The sequence below is a fragment of the Trichomonas vaginalis genome, chromosome II, assembly GCF_026262505.1.
Source record: "Trichomonas vaginalis G3 chromosome II, whole genome shotgun sequence".
Lineage (NCBI taxonomy): Eukaryota > Parabasalia > Trichomonadida > Trichomonadidae > Trichomonas > Trichomonas vaginalis.
In genome coordinates, this window is record NC_067204.1 from 9687058 (window position 1) to 9712373 (window position 25316).

At 32.0% G+C, this 25316-nt stretch overlaps 10 protein-coding genes and 2 pseudogenes across 12 annotated transcripts, besides 1 other annotated feature; 9 read left to right on the forward strand and 3 right to left on the reverse strand.

Annotated features, from left to right (window-relative positions):
- Window positions 1-5102: part of a mobile genetic element that runs on past the window's edge.
- Window positions 469-1031, reverse strand: TVAGG3_0515680 (annotated as a pseudogene). Its single transcript has one exon. A coding segment is annotated over exon 1 (563 nt).
- Window positions 1638-2010, forward strand: TVAGG3_0515690 (annotated as a pseudogene). The gene has a single exon. A coding segment is annotated over exon 1 (373 nt).
- Window positions 3314-3673, forward strand: TVAGG3_0515700 (uncharacterized protein; the record flags this gene model as incomplete). Its single annotated transcript, XM_051237086.1, has 1 exon — window positions 3314-3673. One exon carries the CDS (start codon window positions 3314-3316, stop codon window positions 3671-3673), a length of 360 nt encoding a protein of 119 aa, XP_051094910.1.
- Window positions 3704-4162, forward strand: TVAGG3_0515710 (repellent protein 1 family; the record flags this gene model as incomplete). The annotated part of the gene is made up of 1 exon (XM_051237087.1): window positions 3704-4162. One exon carries the CDS (start codon window positions 3704-3706, stop codon window positions 4160-4162), a length of 459 nt encoding a protein of 152 aa, XP_051094911.1.
- Window positions 4211-4447, forward strand: TVAGG3_0515720 (uncharacterized protein; the record flags this gene model as incomplete). Its single annotated transcript, XM_051237088.1, has 1 exon — window positions 4211-4447. The coding sequence occupies one exon, from the start codon at window positions 4211-4213 to the stop codon at window positions 4445-4447; it is 237 nt and encodes a 78-aa protein (XP_051094912.1).
- TVAGG3_0515730 (uncharacterized protein) lies at window positions 4595-4921 on the forward strand (the record flags this gene model as incomplete). The annotated part of the gene is made up of 1 exon (XM_001288602.1): window positions 4595-4921. The coding sequence occupies one exon, from the start codon at window positions 4595-4597 to the stop codon at window positions 4919-4921; it is 327 nt and encodes a 108-aa protein (XP_001288603.1).
- A 5964-nt stretch (window positions 5103-11066) lies between the features above and the next one.
- TVAGG3_0515740 (uncharacterized protein) lies at window positions 11067-11741 on the forward strand (the record flags this gene model as incomplete). The annotated part of the gene is made up of 1 exon (XM_001320651.1): window positions 11067-11741. One exon carries the CDS (start codon window positions 11067-11069, stop codon window positions 11739-11741), a length of 675 nt encoding a protein of 224 aa, XP_001320686.1.
- A 3375-nt stretch (window positions 11742-15116) lies between these two features.
- Window positions 15117-16071, reverse strand: TVAGG3_0515750 (exportin-T/LOS1 family; the record flags this gene model as incomplete). Its single annotated transcript, XM_001320650.1, has 1 exon — window positions 15242-16066. The coding sequence occupies one exon, from the start codon at window positions 16064-16066 to the stop codon at window positions 15242-15244; it is 825 nt and encodes a 274-aa protein (XP_001320685.1).
- Window positions 16072-17243: 1172 nt separating this feature from the next.
- Window positions 17244-18722, forward strand: TVAGG3_0515760 (cyclin-dependent kinase inhibitor 2C-related family; the record flags this gene model as incomplete). The annotated part of the gene is made up of 1 exon (XM_001320649.1): window positions 17244-18722. The coding sequence occupies one exon, from the start codon at window positions 17244-17246 to the stop codon at window positions 18720-18722; it is 1479 nt and encodes a 492-aa protein (XP_001320684.1).
- Window positions 18723-19332: 610 nt separating this feature from the next.
- Window positions 19333-20884, reverse strand: TVAGG3_0515770 (photosystem I iron-sulfur center-related family; the record flags this gene model as incomplete). The annotated part of the gene is made up of 1 exon (XM_001320648.1): window positions 19373-20863. The coding sequence occupies one exon, from the start codon at window positions 20861-20863 to the stop codon at window positions 19373-19375; it is 1491 nt and encodes a 496-aa protein (XP_001320683.1).
- A 196-nt stretch (window positions 20885-21080) lies between these two features.
- Window positions 21081-22642, forward strand: TVAGG3_0515780 (histone-lysine N-methyltransferase family; the record flags this gene model as incomplete). The annotated part of the gene is made up of 1 exon (XM_001320647.1): window positions 21081-22475. The coding sequence occupies one exon, from the start codon at window positions 21081-21083 to the stop codon at window positions 22473-22475; it is 1395 nt and encodes a 464-aa protein (XP_001320682.1).
- Window positions 22643-23044: 402 nt separating this feature from the next.
- TVAGG3_0515790 (protein kinase a regulatory subunit binding) lies at window positions 23045-24919 on the forward strand (the record flags this gene model as incomplete). The annotated part of the gene is made up of 1 exon (XM_001320646.1): window positions 23045-24919. The coding sequence occupies one exon, from the start codon at window positions 23045-23047 to the stop codon at window positions 24917-24919; it is 1875 nt and encodes a 624-aa protein (XP_001320681.1).
- Window positions 24920-25316: the final 397 nt, after the last annotated feature.

The window sequence follows — 25316 nt, forward strand, 5'->3', positions numbered from 1 at the left end:
AGAAGACCTACATAGACTTACTCACTAACGATTTAAATGAAGTTGCATTTCACTGCAGAATGAAAGGCGTGAAGCAAGATGTTATTGCTTTAACCGCTAATGAAATGTTTCCTGAAGCTATACAATGCTATTACAATGAAGATAAGAACATTCACATACCTGTTGGAACATATGACAAAGACTCTGAGTTCAGTTTAATGAAACTTTACAAAGCACTTCATGATGGTCAAGAGATTGCATTCGACTTATGTAAGTCATGTCAACCTTGCTTTGCTGAAAAGTTCAACTTTTCAATAACGACTAAAACAAGCTTTATTCGTAAGTTGAAGTTCTGAGGTCATTTATTTTTGTCAGCAATGAGGTCATGAATGAGGTCAGCAATGAGGTCATGAATGAGGTCATGAATGAGGTCATTTATTTTTGTCAGCAATGAGGTCATTCGTGATAAAAATAAAGCTAGCGTAGATTTTACAATACTGCGATGGTAGAGTTTAAGAGTTGTGTTTCAATGTAGAGACAGTCCTTATGGTCTGGAGGTAGCAAAACAGGTGCTTTATGGTCATGAGTGGAGAACATGTCTATCCAAAACTCACGATTGAAGCCGGTTAATTTATAGTATTTAGGGTTAGGAAGTGGTGAAGTTCTTGTATGACCAATGAACTCATTTTCAACGCCTTTGGCTATATTAGAGTAAAGTATTGCTTGCTTTCTATCCCAAATGCCAGGTGTTACAATCTTTGAAAATTCATTTTTCCTCGGAAGCATTGCATCATAATTGAAAACATTCTTAAAATCATCACTTGGTTCGGAGATTTGAAATCTTATACGTAATGGATTTTCTTTCTTTTAGCGACTTCATTGAATGGTGAGAATACAATGAATTGACAGTCATGAGTTCCATCTTCATTTTCATTAAATTCATAATGAAAGTCTATAAGTTGTGGCTGACTACCTTCTTCTTTCAGTTGTGCAAGAAACTCACGTAAAGGCTGTAAAGTTTGTACTTCAATGTTGAACTTTTTCTCGAACATCTCATTAAATGAAATCATACATTGTTGCAATGTTGTATCGTCTTTAAAGTATTTGTATATGTGAATGTTTTGGGCGCTTAAAGACTGTTCGTCATTTTCTATCTCGACTTGAAGTATAAAGTCAATCTTTCTGAAAGCACGTGTTATATACATAGATGTTATGCCAATGTACTTCTCTTCATTTATGTTCACAATCCAGTCTGTTGGAAACTTAAACGTTACTCTGTTCCCCTTTATTTTGACGTCAGGGTTTTCACTACTGAACGCAACAGTTAAAGGTATTTGTCTATACATTTAATTCGGATAAAAATAAACCATTTACTCTTTCTTTGCTTCAGCTTTTGCTTCTTCTCTAGCTTTTTTCGCCAGCAAACGTGGGTTCTTCTGTCTTCCAGCAGCTAATGCAGCTAGTTGTTTTTCACTAAGTTTTCTCTTTGGTCTCTCTGGCTTTTGTTCTTGTTTTTGTTCCTTCAGTTCGGATAAAATTTGCTCGCGAATTTCTTTCTTCAATGCTTCAACATCTATGACACCTTGGTCTTGTCCGTAGGGCTTGTCTGAGTCATTTGACTGCAGATAAAAATAAATTAAAACTTTAACCGATGTAAAATGAGCTTGTCAAAATCAGAGCGAGAGTCTATTATATTAAATGACGCAAGAGGAATACAACATCCTTTCTATTACGTAAGTCAGAGTAAAGATGGTAAAATATACGTAAGAAAAAGAAAGGTACCATTAGCGAATGCAGAGAGCGACAACATTAAGGTGCATGGCAAGGGTGAAGTCCACGAAGCCCATATAAAACCTTCTGTTCAAACTGAAAAGTCAATAGAACAGAAGAAAAGAAGCCAGATGTACTTTCAATAACGAACCAAGAGCTTATTGCAAAGTTCGTGAATTTCATTGAAAAACAAACCGAGTCAAAGAACCCTGACCCGCCAGTGAAAGAAGTTGAGACAAAAGAGAATGTACAGTTCATTGAAAATGTCAAGAAACAACTTCCACCACGAATACCAAGAAGAAGAGTGAGAATAATGAAGTAAATAGATATTTTTATCTGAAGTAAATACATGCAGAACGAACAGCTAAACGAATTTACTCCAGCAGAGCATATTCATCAGATTCGCTCATATTTCGATATCATAGACAATGCAGTTCAAATTGGTGACACTAATAGAAAATATTCTGACGCAAAGATTCCATCACAACCTGGAACTGCTAAAGATAACACATGGGTAACATTCAATCTCTCACCTCCTGGTGAAAATATGTTGGACCTTTACAATACATTCATTACGTATAAAATGGAAGGTCAATTTATTGCAGATAAAGAAATTGGTTCAGGTTCCAATAAAACAAACCCACCAGGATTTTGGATTGGTTTCGATGACGCTTTCTATGCAGTTGCTGGATATCAAATCCTTGCAAATGGTCGTATCGTATATTCTCAAGACAACGCAAGAGAAGAAGCATATATAACTTCAAACTCACAAACTACCGAACAAATAAAGAAAGTAGATGTTTTCTCAAAGACTCGACATGAAGATGTATGGAGTCATTCGGGAACATGCAGAACAGGACAAATTGTTAGTGGTCCAATTACAGCAGGAAAATCATTTGATTTTAAGCTTCGTTTAAGAATTCCTGTTAGAAGATTCCTTCCATTAGAAGCTATAAGATTTATTCCAGCTTTTGCAGGAAACATTCAGCTTAAAGTAAAGTTCAGTAGCGACGCCTTACAATGCACATCTATATCTGTAAATGATATCGTTGCTTTCAATCCAACTCTTAAAGTTGCATTTGCTTCAGATTCAAATCCACCGACAAATAAATTTGTTCCATGGAATGAACCATTCACTATGATAACGAAGGCAGTAGAAGCTAGTGGAACAGTTACTATTACAACTGTAACCCAGCAACTATTTCGAACAAAGATGGATTTTAATGAATGTTTCATTCATCCAAAGTCATTCTCTTTAGACCCTAACATTTATACAGAACTTGTAGAACATTATACAAACGAGGCTTTATGTTTTCCTGTTAAAGTTATGGATTGGATTCCTATGGACGGTTCATTCTCAAAGAATACAGATAGTTCAAGTGCAACATTTACAGCAGCTTATACGCCTATTAATGTTAAAAGTATTTGGGCACTATTTAGAAAGAAAGACAACTATTATGTTAATTTTGAGAACCCTAAGTTTAAATATCTTCAGCTTTCCATGGGAGCTTATGGAAATATGCCTGCAGAACCTGAAAAATCATATGGACCTGTATTTTATGAAATGGTTGCGAACGCTTGCAATACAAACAATGATATGATAGGATTTAATGAAGATGTTATGAGGTCATTGGTGGATGATGGTAGTGTGGAACATAAATGGGATAGCTATGACAACACACATTTCTTATGTGGTTTTCCAACAGAAGTGGACTTTTGCTTCCAGCAAGGTCAAACATCTACTGCTCCAATAACATACAAATTGTCTGTTAAAGGACCTATTGAACTAGCAACTGAAAATGTACCAAAGCCACTTATTGGATTTATGAGGGATTGTTGCTTTGCCATTCAGGTAAGACAGTCAGGCATCCCCATAATAAGACTTGACGACTATAACTTAGCAACTGACGACAGTGAGGAATAAAGGATGAACGTTTATTTTTAAAGCTTATAAATGAGTTCTTCATCAAGCTCTCGTGAACCTTCACCATCTATGAAACAAACTTTACCAAACGATTATGGAGCACCTATTGAATATTTCTTACGAGCTGCACAATGGCAAAGAGCAGTCTCACCAAGGTTAGGTGTTCCACCAGCTCCTGTCAAAAATAGCATTTGGTCAAGTCCTTATATAAGATATGGTCTCCCACTAGGTTTGCTAGCTACAGCAGGAGCAGTTATGATGTTGAAAAGAAATAAAGCAAATGTTGTAAATAATACTGAAGTAGCTGAAGTTAAACAAACTCCGACACCATCGCCAAAACCAGCGCCTTCACAAGCAAAACCTTCAATGACTCCTGAACCTATGGAAGTACAAACTCCTGTTCAAAAGTCAACTCCAAAACCGACTCCAACATTTAAACCAGAACCTACACCACAAATAAATCGTAAAACTCCTGCGTTTCCTTACTGAAAAAATAACGTTATTTTTATTTAATATTAAAATTTTTATTTGATTGAAATGACGACTAAAGTCACTGAAGCAATGAAACAAAAGTTTTTGGTAGAATACATTAAATCAGGAACTATTCCAGAAGGTTTTTACATTCATACTATGAAGGATGGTAGAGTTCAGTTTAGAAAGATAAAGCAACCATTAGATAAAGAAGGTATATTAAGGAAGATTAAACTTCATGAGGACAACATTGCTGAACTTAGGAAGAAGTTAGAAGAGTTGGAGAAAGGAAGAGAGTTATAAAGCAATGAATTCAACAGGGTGAAAAAAGAGGTGAGATCTCACCACTTCACCTAAATTTAAATGGATGTTTTCATACGTGTGGGAGTGGTGATATCATTTATTTTTAAGTTTATTTTTTATTTTATTTTTTATTTTATTTTTATATAAATGACGAAAACTATTGAGATAACAAACTACAACGGTCATGAGTTCAAGAATTTGTTCTTCGTTCCTCGTGAAAATACATTCTATCAGATACGAGGGAGAAAGGGTAAAGTTAGTTTGAGCGTTTATGAAGGAATGAAGAATGGAAAGTTTATACAAGCATACGATACAAACGGTAAACGTGTTTCATTAGCTTTGTCAAAACTTACAGGTATAAACTATGACAGTGATTTTGACTCTGACGATTGGAGCGACAGCAGCGATACTGAAGAATATGAACTATTGTGTGAAGCACAGCAATGGGAAGAGTTGCAATACTTTTGTAAGTGAGAACGTTTATTTTTACAGTAGTAAGGTGAAGTGGTTGGCGGCTTTATAAATATTTAAGGTTAAGTTGGTGTTTGTGTTTGTGTTGTAAAATATACGTTAACGGTTTTGTAAAGTGTCAAATTCACATATAATGGGTAAGGAGGCTCGCAGTGCCTCCGTACACATGATATGTATACTAACTGATTCTTGAAAAGTGCTCCATAATGTTTAATGATTAAAATTCAATATTCATGGCTGTAAGCCACCGTTGATAAGCAGCGGATGATTCGCTGCGCCCTATGTATATCCCTAGAGGGTAACCTCGCATATAGTAATTACCACGAGGAAAAATAAATATATATTTCGGCCATGAAAAAGTAGCATCTAAGTGAATTAAATTACACTCCAACGCCAAATTTCCTGATTCGCTTGGAATATATATAAGAAATTCTATAGGATTTCCATTGACGAATAAACTATCACTTCTTATCGTTGTGCTATAATTTACATAAAATTTCCCGGGATATGAAGTTAAGATATCACCAATCTCATTATCATGCTTTATTTTTTCCTGTATTTCATCTTGCAGAGGATGTCCTGGGAGATCAACTTTCGTTATTTGAATGTACCATTTTAACCTCTCTGAAAACTCTTTGGGTAATTTTATGTTTTTCATGTTTTTTGGTACAGTAATCATCCACAACGTATCTGATACTTTTGAATATTCAAAGGATACGATTTTGTCATACAATGTGATCTTAAAGTAATAATAATTATCTGTAGAAATTTTTAAAGGGGAATAATCTTCGTTTTGAAGTAGAAAATAATTTAAGTTTACAGATCGATCAGAACTTATATTGGAAAGGCCCAAATGAATAAATGCTGGCATTTGTTCCAAAAACTTCAATGTTTGTTCATAAGTTAACACATTGATATGAATACCAGGGCTTATTAGAATTAATTGCATTGATTTGAGTTTTTCAATATCAGTATTTTTAGAGCATTCAAAACAAATATGGCAACCATCTATTGTAATTGGAGACCGATCAACTGGAATTTTTTCTATGGATTCATGAAATTGTTTGATCGCTGTAAATTTAATACCCATGATTTGTTCAAAATCTGCTTGAATTTTTTTGTCAGCTTTCAAACAAGCTTTTGCTAAAATTTCCAGAAGGTCATTGTTTTTTATTTGATTCAAAACATTAAAGTTCTTGTACATAAAATCATTATTTTGAATTAGGGCCTCATGGAAGATTAAATGAATCTTTAAACGAATAACTTTGCTTTCATTCAAATTCATTACTGATATAATATTATTTGTTGAAACAATCGAAGAGAGTAATGGATTTCTAAATGTAGAAAATAACTCTGAGATATTGTATGCAAAAGATAAAACATACTTGATTTGGTTTGTAAATTGATAAGTCTGCAAATTGAATTTATCATTCATTTTGAAAATTGTTTCGTTTGGGCTTGACATTATCAATGCTTTCATGATTGGTGTAACATTATCTATATTACACGAATTTAAAATATTAATTGATTCAAATTTAACTGCTAGTTCATAGAAAGAATATTTACTATTATCCAATATAGATCTGATACGTATTTGATAATATTCTTCACCATTTTGATTTGTTTGATCTGAAATTAAAACATTAATAAAATCTTCGATTGTTAAATCACACGATTTTCCTGAAAAAGCAAAAATATTCGAATATCTTTTATCGCCATTAATTATTGCTTGTATTAATGGTTTAGAAATTCCTGCTTTTGAGTATAATTCCTGGTCAAATGAAAAATTTTGTAAGAAACCTATAACCTGTGCATAAAATTTGGGGCGGGCAATTATAAATGCTTCTAAAAATTTAAGAATATATTGTTCCCCTAGACGATGGATTTTGATTTTAATTTGACTGAGATCTGTTTGCAAATATTTTTCACTTATAATCATATTTACCATTTCTGTAAAAGCTTCAGCGGATTTCTGAAATTTAGGTGTTGTTTCATATGTTTGAAGATACTTTACTTCATCGCTATTCGAGATAAAACGCTCTTTGAGTTCCTCCAAATAACAAATGATAGATTTATTTTCAAATCCAAATAATTTATGTCCAAAATTATATACATTCTTAATATTTCTGTTTAATTCTTTGATTTTTGAAACGATTTGTCCCCAAGGATATGATGGTGAATCTCCGACATATGCATTTGATAATGAATCCAAAACAGTGAATTTAGGTTTACCATCTTGATAAGTTATTTTTATTTGTATACCATTCTTTTTGATAGGGTTTATTGGAAGAATAATATAAAATTTTTGAAATATACCCATCTGGATAAATTGTTGAATCAGAATTTACACTATTACATCTAATAGAACCCAACTGAATTAAAATCAAATCATCCGAAACATTTAATGGTAGATGAAGATGGTTTAGCATTAAAAAAATTGTCACTTTTTTAAAATTTCGGATTTTTAAGAGTATGTTGAAAATTAAACATACTCTTAATATATGTTAATAATTATCATTTGATAAAATTATTTAAATAGTAATCAAAATATTGTTATAAATATTAATGGAGTTGAAAAATTATGATCATAAAAGTAAGATGTTAGCATCTAGCCTCAGTAGATACTAAGTCATATCAGAATAGACACATATTCATCCTCAATTGACTCTTACTCATCTTCAATTGATTCTCACAAATAATCAATTGATCCTCACTACTGATCAATTGATTCTCACAAATAATCAATTGATTCGCATTAATTATCAATAGATTCTCACTAAGAATCAATTGATTCTCAGTCACCCTAAATTGATTCTCACTACTTATTAATTGATTCTTACTCATCCTTAATTGATTCTCGCTAAGAATCAAGTGATTCTCACTCTTCCTCAATTTCTTCTTAGTATTATTCAATTGATTCTCACTGATGTTCAGTTGAATCCCACTAATAATCAAATGATTCTCACTCATCCTCAATTGATTGTCACTTATTCACAATTTATTCTTAAACAACCTTAATTAACTCACAATATTCTTCAATTGACTCTCACTAATTATAATTTGATTCTCAGTCATCCTCAATTTATTCTAACTCAATAAGAATATGAATATGAAAATGGATTGGAATAGGTGATAATTAAAATATATTGATATGAATTTGTGAGAGTGTCTTTAATAAAGAAAAATTTGTCAAAGAACAATAATGTCAAATTTGGTGGGAGCATATAGTAATGAAATATTTATTGATAAATATTAATGTCATAATAATTGAGAGCATGTAGTAATGAAAAATTAATTGATAAATAATAATATTAAATAGGGTGATTGCATTGATCAATACATATATATGAATGAATTTCGATGTCAAACCGTCAGTCATATTGTTAGTCAAAACGTCAGTCATATTGTCACTCAAACTGTCAGCCAATTGTCAGCTAAACTCTAAGTCATATTCTAACTAAAGCCGTCACTCATATTGTCAGTCAAAACGTCAGTCATGTTGTTACTCAAACTATCAGTCTTATTCTCACTAAAACCATCAGTCATACACTCTCTTAAACTATGAGTCATATTGTCACCCAAACTCTCAGTCATATTCTAAATAAAACCGTAAGTCATAGAGGCTGTCAAACCGTCAGTCATATTCTAACTAAAAAGCTAATTCATAGTGTGTGTCAAACCGTCAGTCATATTGTCACTCAAATTGTCAGTCTTATTCTAACTAAAAAGCTAATTCATAGTGTCTGTCAAACCGAAGTCATATTGTCACTCAAATTGTCAGTCATACACTCACTCAAATCAACAGTCATATTGTCGCTCACACTCTCAGTCATATTGTCAGTCAAACCGTCAGTCATATAGTCAGTCAAAACGTCAGTCTTATTGTCAGTCAAACTATCAGTCTTATTCTCACTAAAACCATCAGTCATACACTCTCTTAAACTATGAGTCATATTGTCACCCAAACTCTCAATCATACACTCACTCAAATCAACAGTCATATTGTCAGTCAAACCGTCAGTTATATTGTCACTCAAACTGTCAGTCTTATTCTAACTAAAACCGTAAGTCAAAGTGTCTGTCAAACCGTCAGTCATATTCTCAGTCATACTGTAGTTCATACTATCACCCAAACTGTTGTTCATACTGTCACTCAAACTCTAAGTCATATTGTCAGTCAAACTGTGAATCATATTCTCTCTCAAACCTTGAGTTATACTGACAACCAAACCCTCATTCAAAATGTCACTCAAACTGTCAGTTATATTCCTAGACACATTCAAACTTTCAGGCATATTGTCAGCCAGATACTCAGTTATAGAGTCACTTTTTTGTCATTAATGAATTCAGTTATAGATTCAAACATACATTCGGTCCAATATTGGATCATGCAGTTAATTCTACATTTTTTTAACTTGTAAGTCATTATTTATGAAAATATTTAAAATAGTGTAATTGCACAATGATGTGCAGTATTATCTTTAATATTAATATTGTAATATGATATTAGATTTTATCATATGAGATATTAATATTGATTTATGGATCACTGCACAATGATGTGCAGTATTATCTTTAATATTAATATTGTAATATGCAATGTTATATTCTAATTTGAATGTTCCTTTTTAACCTCATGATTTCTTCTCACTGATCTGCCTTTTTATGCAGCATTTTGTATTTAATCTCTCTTATCCTTTAGATTCTCTATGCTTTCCATCTTTCTAAACCAGATTCCATTGTTAATTCTTAAATTAACACAAATCTTAAATTTCATATTAGTCATTGATCTGAAGTTATTGAAACATTTGAATTATCACCGAAAACTATTAATACAACAGCATTGATATGTGATTGTAAATCTCGAGATATAAAAAATGGAAAGTTGCGAAATGTTTGAAAAGATTTTAATTGGAAAAGTTCCAAATAATTTGGTATGTCATCTTGTATTGAATCCAGGAGATATTTTTTGATCTCTGGATTAACTATATGCCGGGAATCTTTCCATTTTCTAACTTTATAATGAACTTGATCCATTAAAAATTTTGTCAATTTTTAATTGAATTAAGAATAGCTTGTGTCTTGTAAACATACATTTAGGTTTCATCTAATGTTTATATTGTTCGATTTTAAAATTCAGTAATAGATTTTGTTCAGCTCAATTCTGTCAAAATTTTCATATTGAATAATTTAAATTTTTTATCTGAAAATGTCCATAAATTCGCAGTTATAATTTCAAAGATGAATCGCAAAAATTTTCAAATGATGTGCAGTATTATCTTTAATATATTCTTCAAATGTTGAAGTCTACGGTCCCGGTCTTTCTGGCGAACTTTGCTTCGCATTGCGAGTGTCTGCTGCGAATCCGGGGCTGAGCAGCAGACACTCGCAATCATATGTCGCGGCAAGTGCAACTGCGGTGCCAGAATGCACTTGCCGCGACAATTGCGAAATGCAAAGATGATGCCGGAAGGAGTGGCAATACTGGCAAAAGCCACTCCTTCTGACACCAGAAAGACTACAAATATCCTATTCACTTTCAAAATACTTCCAATACTGATTTAAATTTCTATTATAAATTCTTATCGCACTTAAACCTAATGTTATCTACTCAAACACAGCAAAACCCATGTTTCCTATTGTCAACAACATGAACCCTCATAGCTGCCACGCATTAAACCTATATCTGATTTCTTATACAATGAGATTCTTTTCAACTATCTGAGATATAACAAAACCAATAGTGCAAACATTGAGCACAAGATAAACATGATTCAATACAATAAGAATAACAGATCTTTGATCAAATGCGAATAATAACTATCTCAATGTCGAATTTTGTTCAAATAAAATTATATGAAAAACACCTATATACTGTGTTCTGATCATTCATATAAACAATTCAGACAAAGGATCAATATCCATCGATTTAGTAAATTTTGCTAGCAAAATTTACTAAGATTTTTTTTTCTTACAAAAATTGGTAAGGCCCCGTTTACAGATCCCAGAAAGAATTCATGCAATAATAGAAACAGACAATGAAGAAATTATTACAGTAATTGCTTCTTTATTAAGATCAATTTCAAAGTCAACGAATCATCCTGAAATTATTCAAGAATTTGTTGGTTTTGCATTGACAATATTTGAAATGAATATTTATGACTCTTCTTTGAAGATTTTGGACTTTTTTGAAAAATATTTGAAAATAAATTCAGCAAATTCAGTCCTAATCTTCGAATTATGCTATACAAAGCTGGCATTATATTTTGAGAACGAATCTGTTATTGATGATATCCTTCCTATTAAGATTTCCGAGATAATTTCAAAAATTAAAAAATTATCTCCAGAAATAAATGAAAATTTCGCCAAAAAGATATCATCATCGGACACATTGCAGGATACATGTGCATGTCTACTCATTTGCTCCACTGTTTACAAAGATAATTCATGTAATGAAATTTCAATTTCGGCAATTTTGACATTTAGTGAAGTTTTAGACTTTTCTGTTCCATTTGAGTACGATCAACAGCTTTCTGCTGTTATCCTTTATTCATCGTTCCTTTCTTATTGCGCAAATTTGTTTGAAGGAAAAACAATTTTTGAATTCTTTGAGAAATTAGTTTATTTTTCTGAATATGATGTTTCATCTGCATTAATTAATCTCTCTAAGAACAAAAACATCCACGAATTCATTACAAATGACTTCGTTGTCACTTTGGCTTCAACAAGAAACGAATCTTTACTCAAATGCGCAGCAATTTTCATTGAATACCTCAAAGATGGACAAGATGAGGTACTAGGAACAATTATTGGCCTTCTATAGGGATTTTTGATGGAAGATAACAAAAATTTATTTGATAATGCGAGAAAAGTTCTTCTTTTCATAAAATCCGTGAATAGCGAAAGCATTGAAGGATATTCTGATTATGTTTATCCACTTTTGACTGAATATCAACAATGTTTTTCACAAGATGATATTATTTTCTCAGAATACATTGAAACATTATCCATTGCAATAGGGAATGACTCACTAGAGATTCTGTTATCACTATAACGAAAAGATTAGTATTTGTAATTCTTTGAAACGTTGTTATACAAAAGATAATAGTGAATGGGTTACTTCGGTCTTTGATACAATAATGGATGGTGTTATTGAAGAGTTTAATGAAGAAAAAGATTGGAATTGCGAAAATGAAGAAAAAACCATTTCAATTAATCTTCTTATATGGGGCCTTACCAATTTTTGTAAGAAAAAAAATCTTAGTAAATTTTGCTAGCAAAATTTACTAAATCGATGGATATTGATCCTTTGTCTGAATTGTTTATATGAATGATCAGAACACAGTATATAGGTGTTTTTCATATAATTTTATTTGAACAAAATTCGACATTGAGATAGTTATTATTCGCATTTGATCAAAGATCTGTTATTCTTATTGTATTGAATCATGTTTATCTTGTGCTCAATGTTTGCACTATTGGTTTTGTTATATCTCAGATAGTTGAAAAGAATCTCATTGTATAAGAAATCAGATATAGGTTTAATGCGTGGCAGCTATGAGGGTTCATGTTGTTGACAATAGGAAACATGGGTTTTGCTGTTTTGAGTAGATAACATTAGGTTTAAGTGCGATAAGAATTTATAATAGAAATTTAAATCAGTATTGGAAGTATTTTGAAAGTGAATAGGATATTTGTAGTCTTTCTGGTGTCAGAAGGAGTGGCTTTTGCCAGTATTGCCACTCCTTCCGGCATCATCTTTGCATTTCGCAATTGTCGCGGCAAGTGCATTCTGGCACCGCAGTTGCACTTGCCGCGATATATGATTGCGAGTGTCTGCTGCTCAGCCCCGGATTCGCAGCAGACACTCGCAATGCGAAGCAAAGTTCGCCAGAAAGACCGGGAAGGGGGTCCTTTCTCAAGGTCAGGGCCCCCTTCTAGTCTTTCTGGTGCCCTAATCTTACTATGGAAGCCGAGTCTCAGTGAAACGTGTCTCAAATTTGGACGATCTCCTGAGACTCGGCAGTAGAGATTGTAAGGGAGGCTCTAATCTCTTATTAGGTCAGAGCCTGTATTTACTAAGCCTTTCAGGGCCGAGTTCTTGCGAGACCGTCTTTATGATCACGATCATCGCAAAACTCGGCCCTGAGGATTGGTCTTCCTGGATCTGGCTTCTTAAGAGACCAGAGCTTTGTATTTGATGCTTCTCAGGGCCGAGTTCGGCTGAGAAGTGTCCGTGATCTGGACAATCTCAGGGAACTCAACTCTGAGAACTGTAAGCGAGGCTCTGGTCTCTTCTGAGGCTAGAGCCTGTGTATCTCTTTCTTTCAGGGCCGAGAAGAGAGGAGATCGTCAATGATGTAGACGATCTCCCTCAAACTCGGCCCTGAGGATTAAATATGCAGGCTCTGGCCATTACCAAGGCCAGAGCTTCGTATTTAAGTGCTCCCAGGGCTGGATTCCTCTCCTGCCGCCCGGGATCAGGGCGGCATTTGGGGAAACCGGCCCTGGGGACTGTAAGCGAAGCTTTGGCCTTTGCTAGGGCCAGAGCTTATGGATTTCATTCAGAGCCAAGTTCCTCTTCCATCGAGCCTAATGAGGATGACCGTCGAGGAACTTGGCTCTGAGGAGATGGACTCTGAGCTCTGGCCTCGATAAAGGCCAGAGTTTTTAAGGGAATGTTTTGATGGGATGAGCCTATGCTCAGTAAGCTCATCCCATTAAAACATTCATTTAAAAATTGAATGAAAAACGTTCATATGTATTTAAAAATTAAAAATATAAACTGGTACAAAACCATTATATATAAAGAATATAATAAAATTATGCAAAAATTGAATAAAAATTCCCAAAAAATATTCAAAATTCTGAATTTGAAATTAAAAAGTGCAATTTTCATAAGAAAAATAAAGAATTTAAAAAATCTATATTGACAAAGTTTGAATATTTATGATTTATATGAAAAATGAAACGTTAATCGAGAGTTTTGCATAGAATGCGACATTTATAATTTATTCAAATGAAATTATTCAAGAAAGGAGTTTACAATTGCAATATAATAGGTCATTATATTGCAATTGTAAACTCCTTTCTTGAAATGAATTTCGAATGTGACATTCTTGCTACAAAGTGAAAGCTTTTCAAGAAAGGAGTTTAAAATCGTAAGATTCATAATATGGCCTTGCTATTAAGAATATTTTTATTGAAATAACGATTATTTATGATCTTCGTCACTTTTTGTAAATTCGATTTGGAATGGCTTATTCGTTCTCCGAATCTGGCCACTCCCAGCCCTATTTGAGTTTATGAACAAACTCAAATAGGGCTGTTAAAAACATTCTTATATTATAGTTGTCGCCTATCTTTATCAGATAGGCGACCAAATTTCAAAATCCTCATAAATACGAAAATTTTACAAAATAATGGCAGCCACATATAACTATGTGGCTGCCATTCGATATTTACTTTGTTTGGAGCTTGTTTTTTCAGGTAATGCTTCTGAATTTTGGCACTACCTGAAAAATCGAGTTTCAAATAAAGTAAACCGAATATTTTAAATAGAATATATACGAAAGCCTACTTGCTTTTAGTTTTGAACGCGGCCGTCAAATTGTTTTGATGGCCCCATTCAAAACCAAAAGAAAATAGGCTTTTTATACATTAACATAGTAGGCCTTCACAATGAAGGTCCGCCATATTTATTTTTACTTTAAATTTCATATAATAAATCTCAAGTCCAATATTTTCAACAATAAACTACAAATATAACTCAATACTTATAACTACCTCTTTGAAAAAAATTCATACACATAATATTACAGATAAATTTTATGAATCAGATTATACTGATGAGTAAAATTTTAGTTTCAACTAATGATCTTTCAATATGTGTTTTGCTACTATAAGCTTATTATTCCCCATTAAGAATTGCGTCTTTTTGAGAAATTTGATTATCATAATTTTCAAACATACTCTTTTTTTCATAAACACACACATACACTAACAGTGCTCCTATAGAAAAATCACATGCATATATAGAAATAGTTCAAACACACATACTTCGTCTCATATAATTAATTGCGACTATAAAACCATGAGATATTCAAATAACACACATATAAAATAATTTTTGTACACTCAAAAAATATGCGCACACTGTGTTTTCATCCAATAACTCAATATTTGTTGTTAATTAAAAGATATAACTTGAACTTTTTTGTAAGTGCTATGTTTGAATATATAGATAATAGCACATTATATTGCTGCTTCTACCTGCAAAAGATCATGGATATATATAGAATATTTAAAGACTTTTCCGTTACCTTACCATTTTTTGTTAGCAAAATTTACTAAATTTTTCTGACAGTGGTAAAATTTGATATATTCCCTCTGTAAACTTTGAATTAAACTTGTTTTTTCTTCATCTGGCATTCCTCTTTCAATTAATGCTGATAAACAGCGAATTCCGTATGTAATAGTATCTGGACTTGATAGAGTGTTGTTGAGAACTTCAAGGGAATCTGTTGTCCAGATAAAATTGAAATTTATCCAAGAAATTAAATAAATGTAGATTTCAAAGCATTTCTTGTCGTAAGATGGTAGCCTTGATATTATGTAGTCTGCAAGTAGCTTATCTGATCCATCCTGGCGCATCGCATTCTTGAAATCACGATATTGTAATTGATCTCGTAAATTTAATGCTTTTGTGTAATCTTTTAGTGCTAAGAGGAACGCGTATACCATTCCATCGGCAACTTCTAGGAAATCTGACCAAAATGATGGCCAATATTGTGGATACATTTTTAAAACGAATGAAACTTGGCTTGTACCTATAATATTAAGTAGGGATTGATCTATATCGTTGTTTGACATGAATTTAGAAAGAAATAATGCTTGTCTCAGTTGGTCAATTAAATCTGCTGGAATTTGTTCCCATGCATTTGCACACCAGTGGGTTAGTAAGATTTCTGCATGCTTAACTATCGTTTTTTCAGTTGTAGTTTGAAGTTTATCTATTGCCCATTGAAAGGATTGTGGAGAATATTCATTTTCACGCAAATAATCGTTAGCTTCTTGCAATTGAGAAGCATTATTTTGGTTGGAACTGAATAAAATTCTAACTGCTTTATCATATTTCGAATAATCCATCAAACATCAAAAAATTTTATACAAATGTTATAGAATAAATCAAAAGATGATTATCTACAAATGACACACATTTGATTAATGCACTTAAAATAAACCTCTTGCTTTCATTTTAGAATAAATATTGATTTCAAGAGTCATTTGCCATCAAAAGCATAACCACACATTATCTTACTCATATAAATAATATTTTTGGCTTGCAATTTCATGAATTCGAATATAGATTAGATTAGTTATCCAAACCTAGCTTTCATGAAGATAACTTTAGTTATTTCAATGCAAGCATTAACTCTATCACATATCCTAAAGTCTCAACTCTCCATCTTGAGCAAATTGCCAACACTACTTTTCGATTACCATTTCAACATCTTCCTTATATATTTTATTCTTGTACAGACTAATTTAAATCTAATTCATTTAAATCTTATGCTGTAATTTAATTTAACCTAATTTCTATAGTGCGATTCATCATAAAATAAACAAATATCAAGTGAAAATTATGGTATTGTCTGTTAGAAAGAATTAAGGTGGTGTCAAGGCTGCGAACATGAAATTTGCCAACTTCGAAAATATTTTTTTGTATTTTTATTGAGAAATATTAATTCAATTGACCAACATTTGCAATTTATATATGGATACCCTGAAAATAAAAATATTTTGAAATTTACGACTTTTTCAGAAAAATTTTTGTAAAGTCAAATGGCGCAAGAACTAACCGTGAATTATGAATACATTGGTAATAATATTGGAACTTTTATCCAAGACAGGACATTTTTAGATACGTATGATATTAAACAAGTAGATAAAATCTTAAAATACGCAACATTATCTACAGAACAATATGTTTCAATTCTAAAAGAAGGATCTCTTATGTACGATTCGCATAAGTTAATATTATGCGTTCGAAATGCCCATGTTACTCTTCAGAATATGCATGATGCGATTAAAGTTCTGAAATATTCGAAAAAATACCTTAAAATAAGAATATTAAAAGATTTATTCAATGTTTTAAGCCCAATGGGAGATAAAATAAATGAATATGAAGCAATTCTTACAGATCTGAAAATTTCATATCAAAATTTACAAAGTGAGCTCGAAAATACAAAAAAAAAAAAAAAAACAGCAGCAAGAATCAAATAACAAGATAATTTCACTTAATTCTGAGATTGAGAAACTTAAAATGCAAATTTCAGAATTATCAAAAGAAAATAACTTATTGAAACAAAAAGCTAATGAAATTACAGTTCCGAAAGAGTTTTTATCAAAAATAGATAAGTATAAGGACTCGAATAATTTTTCAGAGATATACAAATTCTTATGTGAAATTCCAGCAAGAGGATATCAAAATAAAATCACAAAATCACAAATTGAATGCCTTTTAGAAAAGAAAGACGAAAAAGGATACGAATCATTGCTTACGGCTTGCAAAGAAGGAAACCTCGAACTTGTTAAATATCTCGTTTCTGTTGGATCTAATATTGAAGTTCGCGCTCAAAATAAAAATACACCAATTCTCAATGCTTGTGGTGCTGGTCATTTGGAAATTGTGAAATATCTTATTACTTGTGGAGCTAATTTAGAAGCAAAGAATGCACCAGAGTATACACCGCTGCTTATGGCATCAATTTTTGGCCATTTTGATATTGTAAAATGTCTTATCTCTTCTGGAGCCAATAAAGAAGCCAAAAATGATAATGGACTCACTGCATTAATTTTGGCATCACAAAAGAATTTCCCCGAAATTGTTAAATATCTGATTTCTGTTGGAGCCAATCTAGAGGAGAAAGATAATAATAGAGCTACAGCATTAATTCAGGCATCAAATTGTGGTTTTCTTGACATAGTTAAAAGTCTTGTTTCTGCAGGAGCAAATCAAAAAGCAGCAGATAAAAGTGGAGCCACTCCCCTTATTCATGCTTCGAATAATGGCCGCCTTGAAGTTGTTAAATATTTTGCGTCAATTGGAGCTAATATAGAAGAGAAAGAAAATAATGGAGAAACTTCACTCATGCAAGCGATAAGAAATGGCCATCTTGAAGTTGCCAAATATTTATGCTCAATTGGGGCTAATAAGGAAGCAAGGAGTAATACAGGATTGAATGCCTTAATTATTGCTGCCGGAAAGAATCATCTGGATATTGTTAAATATCTTGTCCAGGCTGGAGCTGATATCGAGGCAAAGGATAACAATGGAGCTAATTCACTCATGATTGCAATATCCTTTGGCTCTTCCCATCTTGAAGTGATCAAGTTTCTATGTTTAAATAAAGCTAATAAAGAAGCAAAGAATAAGAATGGAATGACCCCACTTTTATTAGCATCAGGACAAAATCTTGAAATTACAAAATATCTCGTCTCTGTAGGTGCTAATATAGAAGCCAAAAATATTTATGGTATGACACCTTTGATTATTGCAGTAACTGTTGGAAATCTTGAGATAACTAAATATCTTGTCTCTGCTGGAGCAAACAAAGAAGCAAAAGACAACGACGGAAATACACCACTCCTTCATGCATCATCTCGCGGTTATTTAGAAATTGTTAAATTCCTTGTCTCCGCAGGCGCAAATACAAAAGCAACAAATAAGGATGGATCGAATTCAGCAAAATTAGCATCCAAAATGGGGCATTCAAACATAGCATCATATTTAATGAAATAACTCTAAAGGGTTAATAATCAACATTTATATTTTTGAGATTAACTAAATATTACTATTAATTGATTTGAAATGAATTCTTTAAAACTATTATAACACAAAACTAAATTGTATATGTATTTAGAATTTCCGACAAGATTTTTATGCTTGTATATTAATATCAAAATGAAATTAGTATTTCTGTTATATGTGTGCAATGGATAAATTTTTGGATTATGAAAAATCTGTGTCTGCTTTTGTTTGTTCACTCATTCGTAATTCGTGTTAAATTAAGTTAAAATCGATAGGAAGCAATACAAATTCACAAAAAATTGAATACTCTAAAATCAAATCAAATATAGTATAGTATACTTTATTGGATAGTTAACAGTTGGATAACTATTGAAATCAAATGTTATCATAAAATATAAGAATCATTGATGATATTTTAAATTTTTACAATAGAATGAAAGCAGAGAATGAAGAGAGAGAGATGCTCGCGACAATGAATAGTGAGGATGAAGTCGTGTATAAGATATTTGAATGATGAAGATTAAACTTTGATGACAGACTTAAGGAATATGATAGAATTGATGTTCGTGTTCATACTAAGAATTCTGTCTGTGTATTAAATATTTAAACAAGAGGAGTTAAAAATCATATATATGCTTTATTTAACATGTACATTTCCTTTTCATTGCAAGTTCATGGTCAACTTCTTCAAGATACTTAGAATAAAGTCTCTTTGCTTCTGGGTTAACATTAGCAAACTTATAATCTCTCTGAATTTGGCGATAATTAATATCAATATTTCTATTTTTCTCATTTGGAGAAATGTAAATAAGATTGTTGAATTTCATATCCAACAGTCTTTCTACATCTGCAGCAGATTCAATAATGGCGGCTTGAGCTTTTGTTTCTGCTCCGATATGGAAATCCGCAACTTTGATTCCTTCATCAACTTTGTTAAAAGAAAGATGAGGAGGTTTTGCTGTCGTATAATTTTTAACAAATGTTGAGATAACAGCATTTGCAAACTTCTCAGATGTTACAGCTTTTGCTCCTTCTTCAGATCCAAGAGGGGAAATTCTGCAAAGAGAATCTCCGTCAAATGAAGGCTTTTGATTTTTGACGAAATCCAAAAATTCATTCGATGTTAAACCAAGAGAATAGAAGATCTCTGGATTGCTCATATAAAAAGTAGCCTCAGATCGTTTGGAAAGGAAATCAGTCACAACAAAAGTCGTTACATCTAATCCAGGAGATGTTAAATACTCAAAAATTTTCTTTTCTGGATTCATTACATATTCAACATATTTTCTTGTCAACGTCGGACAGAAAGATCCAAATGTTCTCTGGTAGAACTGTGTTGAATGGTTGATGAGTTTTGTGGAATTCTTTATGATCTTGTAGTCATTTATCAATCCTTGGTCAAGAAAATAATCAAATCCTAAATTCTTCAAAAATTTTGAAAAATTTTCTAAATCAATGGAATTCTTTGGAAGATTTAACACTTCTTCTATTCGCGAAATAATGGATAAATCAGCTACAAGAACTTTTAATGTATTCTTCTTGGACATGGCTGATCTAAAGAGCCCGGAATTGTCTGTTATAGAGAAAGATTTCGTTGGACAAACTTCAAGACAATTTCCGCAACTTAAACATCCTGATTCTTTCAATCCGAAATATCCAAATGTCTGGAGATGGTCTCCTTTTGTTAAAACATGTGCTGGACAAACATCTACACACTTGAAACAATCGATACACGTCTCATGGTTAAGTTGAATTGATCCTGTTGTTATATCAATATGATGTTGCTTCATTGATGGATTTTTGATAAGATGATATGCTTTTTCAACATCTGGATCAAAGGATGCATAGATTTTAACTTTGTTTTCAATATTATTTTTGATATTTGGATCTTTTGTGCTAATTATCATCCCATCTTTAGCAATAACTTCACAGGATTGTCTAGGTACACCATTTACAAGAACTTTACACAGTCTGCAATCGCCAGTTCCTTGACATTTATGAGGGATATTAATATTATTCTTCGAAAGCAGTTCTAATATCGTTTCTTGGCTCTTGAAATCGATTTGCTTTCCATCAATGATAACTTTTGCAAACCGATCGAATGTTTGATGTGAAAGCCAAGGCTTGAGCATTAACAAAAAGTGACAAACTCTTTCCCACTTTATATTATCGCATTGAAAAAATTTTAAAAACTTTATATTATCGAAGTGAATTATGACAATTATTTTGAATTTAATTGATCCGAAATTATTCTGATAACTTTATAAACTAATAGATGAAATATATCACGAAATCATTGACGATTATTTTGAACTTAATTGATCCGAAAACCGTATTTCAAAAATTTTAATGATTGATCATCAACAATGCGATTACAATGAGATGTCAAGCATGTTCAAAGACTACATGGACACAATGACTTCATTGTACCGTCTAAAAACGAGAAATGAAGAAGAAATAACTGAAATTTACAAAAAAATTAAAACAAATTTAATTGAAACAGAAATCTTTTCAGCAGAAGCTATGTTGTCTGAAATTTCTAATATAGTGGTTTATAATAATCGATACCTGAGGTCATATTGGCGTATTTTCAAAATGATTTATGAAGAATATCATCCTGAAAAAGTTCCACACATTTCATTTGTGTTTAATTACTTTGCCAACCAAGAATATGGAATTGTTCTTAACGATAAAGATAAAATTAAATACAGCTTATGCATATTGAAAAAATATTCATTGGATATTCATAAAGAAGATGACATAATGACTTTTATGGATCTAACAGAAAATGATGACTTTAATAAATTTGCTAAGATGCAATCCAATGATTTATATCCAAATCCAAATTTAAGATATTCATTACTGGAATTATGTTGTTATTACGGATCAGTTTCATGTTTTAAGTTTTTAATCACAAATTTCGAAGCCAAAATCACAGAAGAATGTCTTCGGCTTTCATTTTTAGGAGGAAATGCAGACATCATGAGTGAGTGTTTGAAAATATATAAACCAGATAATCAATGCATTGAATATGCTATTGTTTCACACAACATTGATTTTCTTACATTTTTAATGAATGAATACAATTTACAACCTCAAATCAAATATTTTTGCTGGTATCATTATCTGGATGGCTTTTTAGTATATTTAGATATGACTAATGAAATTAACAAATGTTTTATATTTTCAGGTATGTTTAATATTCCTTCACTTTGTGAATATCTTCTTTCACATGGAGCCGATATTAATGCTAAATATATAATAGATGAAACACCACTTCATTTTACAACAGAGAAGTATTGTATCAAAACTGCAGAATTTTTCATAACTCACGGAGTTAATGTCAATGCAAAAGATATTCATGGAATGACAGCTCTTCATTATGCTGTAAACTATAATAATTTAGAATCGGCCAAAATTCTTATTTCGCATGGTGCATATGTTGATGTAAAAAACAATTATGGGGAAACTCCTATTCTCATTGCAATGAGAAGAGATAATTTATATTTACAGGAATTTCTATTTTCCAAAGGTGCAGATTTAAATCTAACAAATGACCGAGAAAATACTTATCTTCATTGGGCAGTACAAATAAGAAACGTGAATGCTGCAAAATTTCTTATTTCTCATGGTGTTGATGTCAATGCAAAGAATCTATTTGGAAAAACACCTCTTCAAATGGCGTTTGATCACCATTCTAAAGAAATGTATGAATTTCTCATTTCACATGGTGCAAAAAAATAGAAAATGAAATACCAATTATTTTGTAACACCATATATTCAAATCAGTTGAAACTTTTCATAAAATTCGAATAAAAAAAGTGCAACTCAAAGAGTCAATATCATTTTTTTAATAAGAAATTGATAATAAATGGGAATTCCATCTGAATGGAAGCTAATTTTCTTAGTAAATAACAAGATCATTATGACCTTTTTAAACATTTCATTATTTGAAAAGGATTGAACGATGAAGTCGGTTATAAAAGGAAAATATCTGTGCGACAAAAATCGAATGAATAGTCACAAGCAATAGTGAGTATAATAGCTTTTAAATATGCTTAAGTTACTGGTTTAAAGGTCTCAATTCAATTTGGAAATCTTAGTTTTTCAAGTAAAATGTAATAAAAATCATATGAATTAATTGTATTTATATGTTTTATTTACGATTCTTAGTTTTTATGCCGAATTAAAGAGAATTGCTTATGCTGCCCAAAAGCGGTCTATTTTTTTGAGAAAATTCATATAATTAATTGTATGACCTTTCTCAAAAAGTGAATAATAGGCACGACTCACTGGTAAGAGATTGATAAATAATGGGATTTCCAATCATTTTTGGTATTTTTGAAGTAATATATAATTTTCCATATATTGGTAGCGCCCAAAACATGTCCCTTGATCCTGGATACTATAAATTAGAAGTTTGGGGTGCTCAGGGTAGCAGCGGAGGTAAAGGTGGCTACTCTGCTGGATATTTAAACCTAACAGAGACCACAAATTTCTATGTCCAAGTTGGAGGTTCTAGAGGAGAACGTGCTGGAGCATGGTTACAAGGAGGTTATAATGGCGGTGGAGGTGCTATTTTTGAATATAAACATGCAAATTATTTATCAGAGCGTGTTGTTAAGTATATTTCATATTATGGTAATTGTGGTGGAGGTGGAACAGATATCAGAATCAATGAAAATAGCATATATTCACGTGTAATTGTAGCGGGTGGTGGTGGAGGTTCTCATTCTGAATATTATGGAGGGGGTTATGCTGGAGGGGGAAATTTCCCTGCCAAACAAAACTCAACTTCAGGCGCAGGTGATTTCTTTCAAGGAGCAACTGCTCCATGCGCAGCTGGTGGTGGTGGTGGAGGTTGGTTCGGAGGCGGTACTTGTAGAGGTACTCAACAATTCCCACCACCTGACAATGTTCGCGATGGTTGTTGTGCGGGTAGTGGAGGTAGCGGCTATGTTTATAAAGCATCAACAGCTGAATTCTACCCAAGCGGATGTAAATTAACACCAAAATACTACTTGCATGATACAGAGATGCTTGCCGGAAACAATCAATTCAAAGAACTAAATGGAACCATATCCACAGGGCATGTCGGAAATGGATATGCAAGAATTACATTTTTCCATGATAACTATGATTATATTCTAAACGGAAGTGAATTGAGTGTCATCGGATTCAACAAAAACTGTTTCAGTGTTGTTGAGATAAGATCATCGTTGAATGGAAATAAGATCGTTTCGATTGCAAACAATTCATTCAAAGGTCATAAATGCATTCAAGAAGTAAAATTACCCGAAACAATTAGAGAAATTGGTTCAAGTGCTTTTGAAAATTGCATCAATCTTATCAAAGTTTCATTTATTTCTTCTTCATCAATTGCAACAATTGGAACTTCTGTATTTAAAGGATGCACTAAGCTTAACTCAATAGGATTTAACTCCATAAAAGGTAATTCAGTCCATATATTGAACCTTTCATATTGGCATTCATTGAAGTCAATTCCTCCTTTTTCATTTAGTGACTGTAGTAATATAGAAGAAATTCATTTCTCACAAGAGCTAGAGAGTATTGGAGATAATGCATTTAAGAACTGTATTTCATTACGGTACGTAAATCTTCCATTTAACTTGAAATCCGTTGGAAAGTTTTGCATCTCTGGCTGCGTGAAATTGAAACAGATTTCTATTCCTTGTTCACTGAACAAGATAACTTCTTTCGCGTTTTGTTCTAGCGGTATTGAAACAGTTATAATTAACTCTAATACAGTTGTTGATGGCTATGCATTCTATAACTGTTCGAATCTAGTAATAGTCGAGATATTTGATAATGCATTCATTATGCCTAATGCTTTCTCCCTTTGTACAAATATCCAAAATATCGTACTGTACCAATATGTAACAATCTTCAATAATTCTTTTGTTGATACCATCAGTCCAGCTATTTTCTACACGGAAACAACATATTCATGCTATCCAAACACTGAAGAATGGCTGAAGAGCATCGATTGCACTTCTATCTTAGTCGGCGATAAGTATTCGTTTGATAAATTCTGTCAAATTAGTGCTCTTAAGAGTAATCCTGATTCTGCTAAATTTTCGTCTGATCTTGTTATAATGTTTAATACATTGGCACTCATTTTTCTTACTATTTTGGCTTTTATTTTCTTGCGGAAATTTTTATTATAATGATTTTGATAAGACAAAATTATTTCAATTCATTAGAATATATATTAAATATTATATTATTTGTTTATTATTAAATATTTTCTATGAATTTTTTTTAACTCTAGAGGTAATATGGTAGAAATAATTTTGAAAGATCGACAGATATCTGAGGATAAACTTATCTTCATTGTGCAGCAGAAATAAACATTATAAAAATGGCCGATTTTTTTTATTTTACATGATACAGATTTCATTGCGAAGAGTAATAATGGAAAAGCTACTCTTCATATTTCATTTGATTGTCAAATATAAAGGAATAAAGAAAGCGAATTTCCCCATCGAAAGTTACAAAGTATGAACATGTGGAAATAAATTTATCTTTATTATATAAGTTTGGTATTTTATCTATTTATATGAG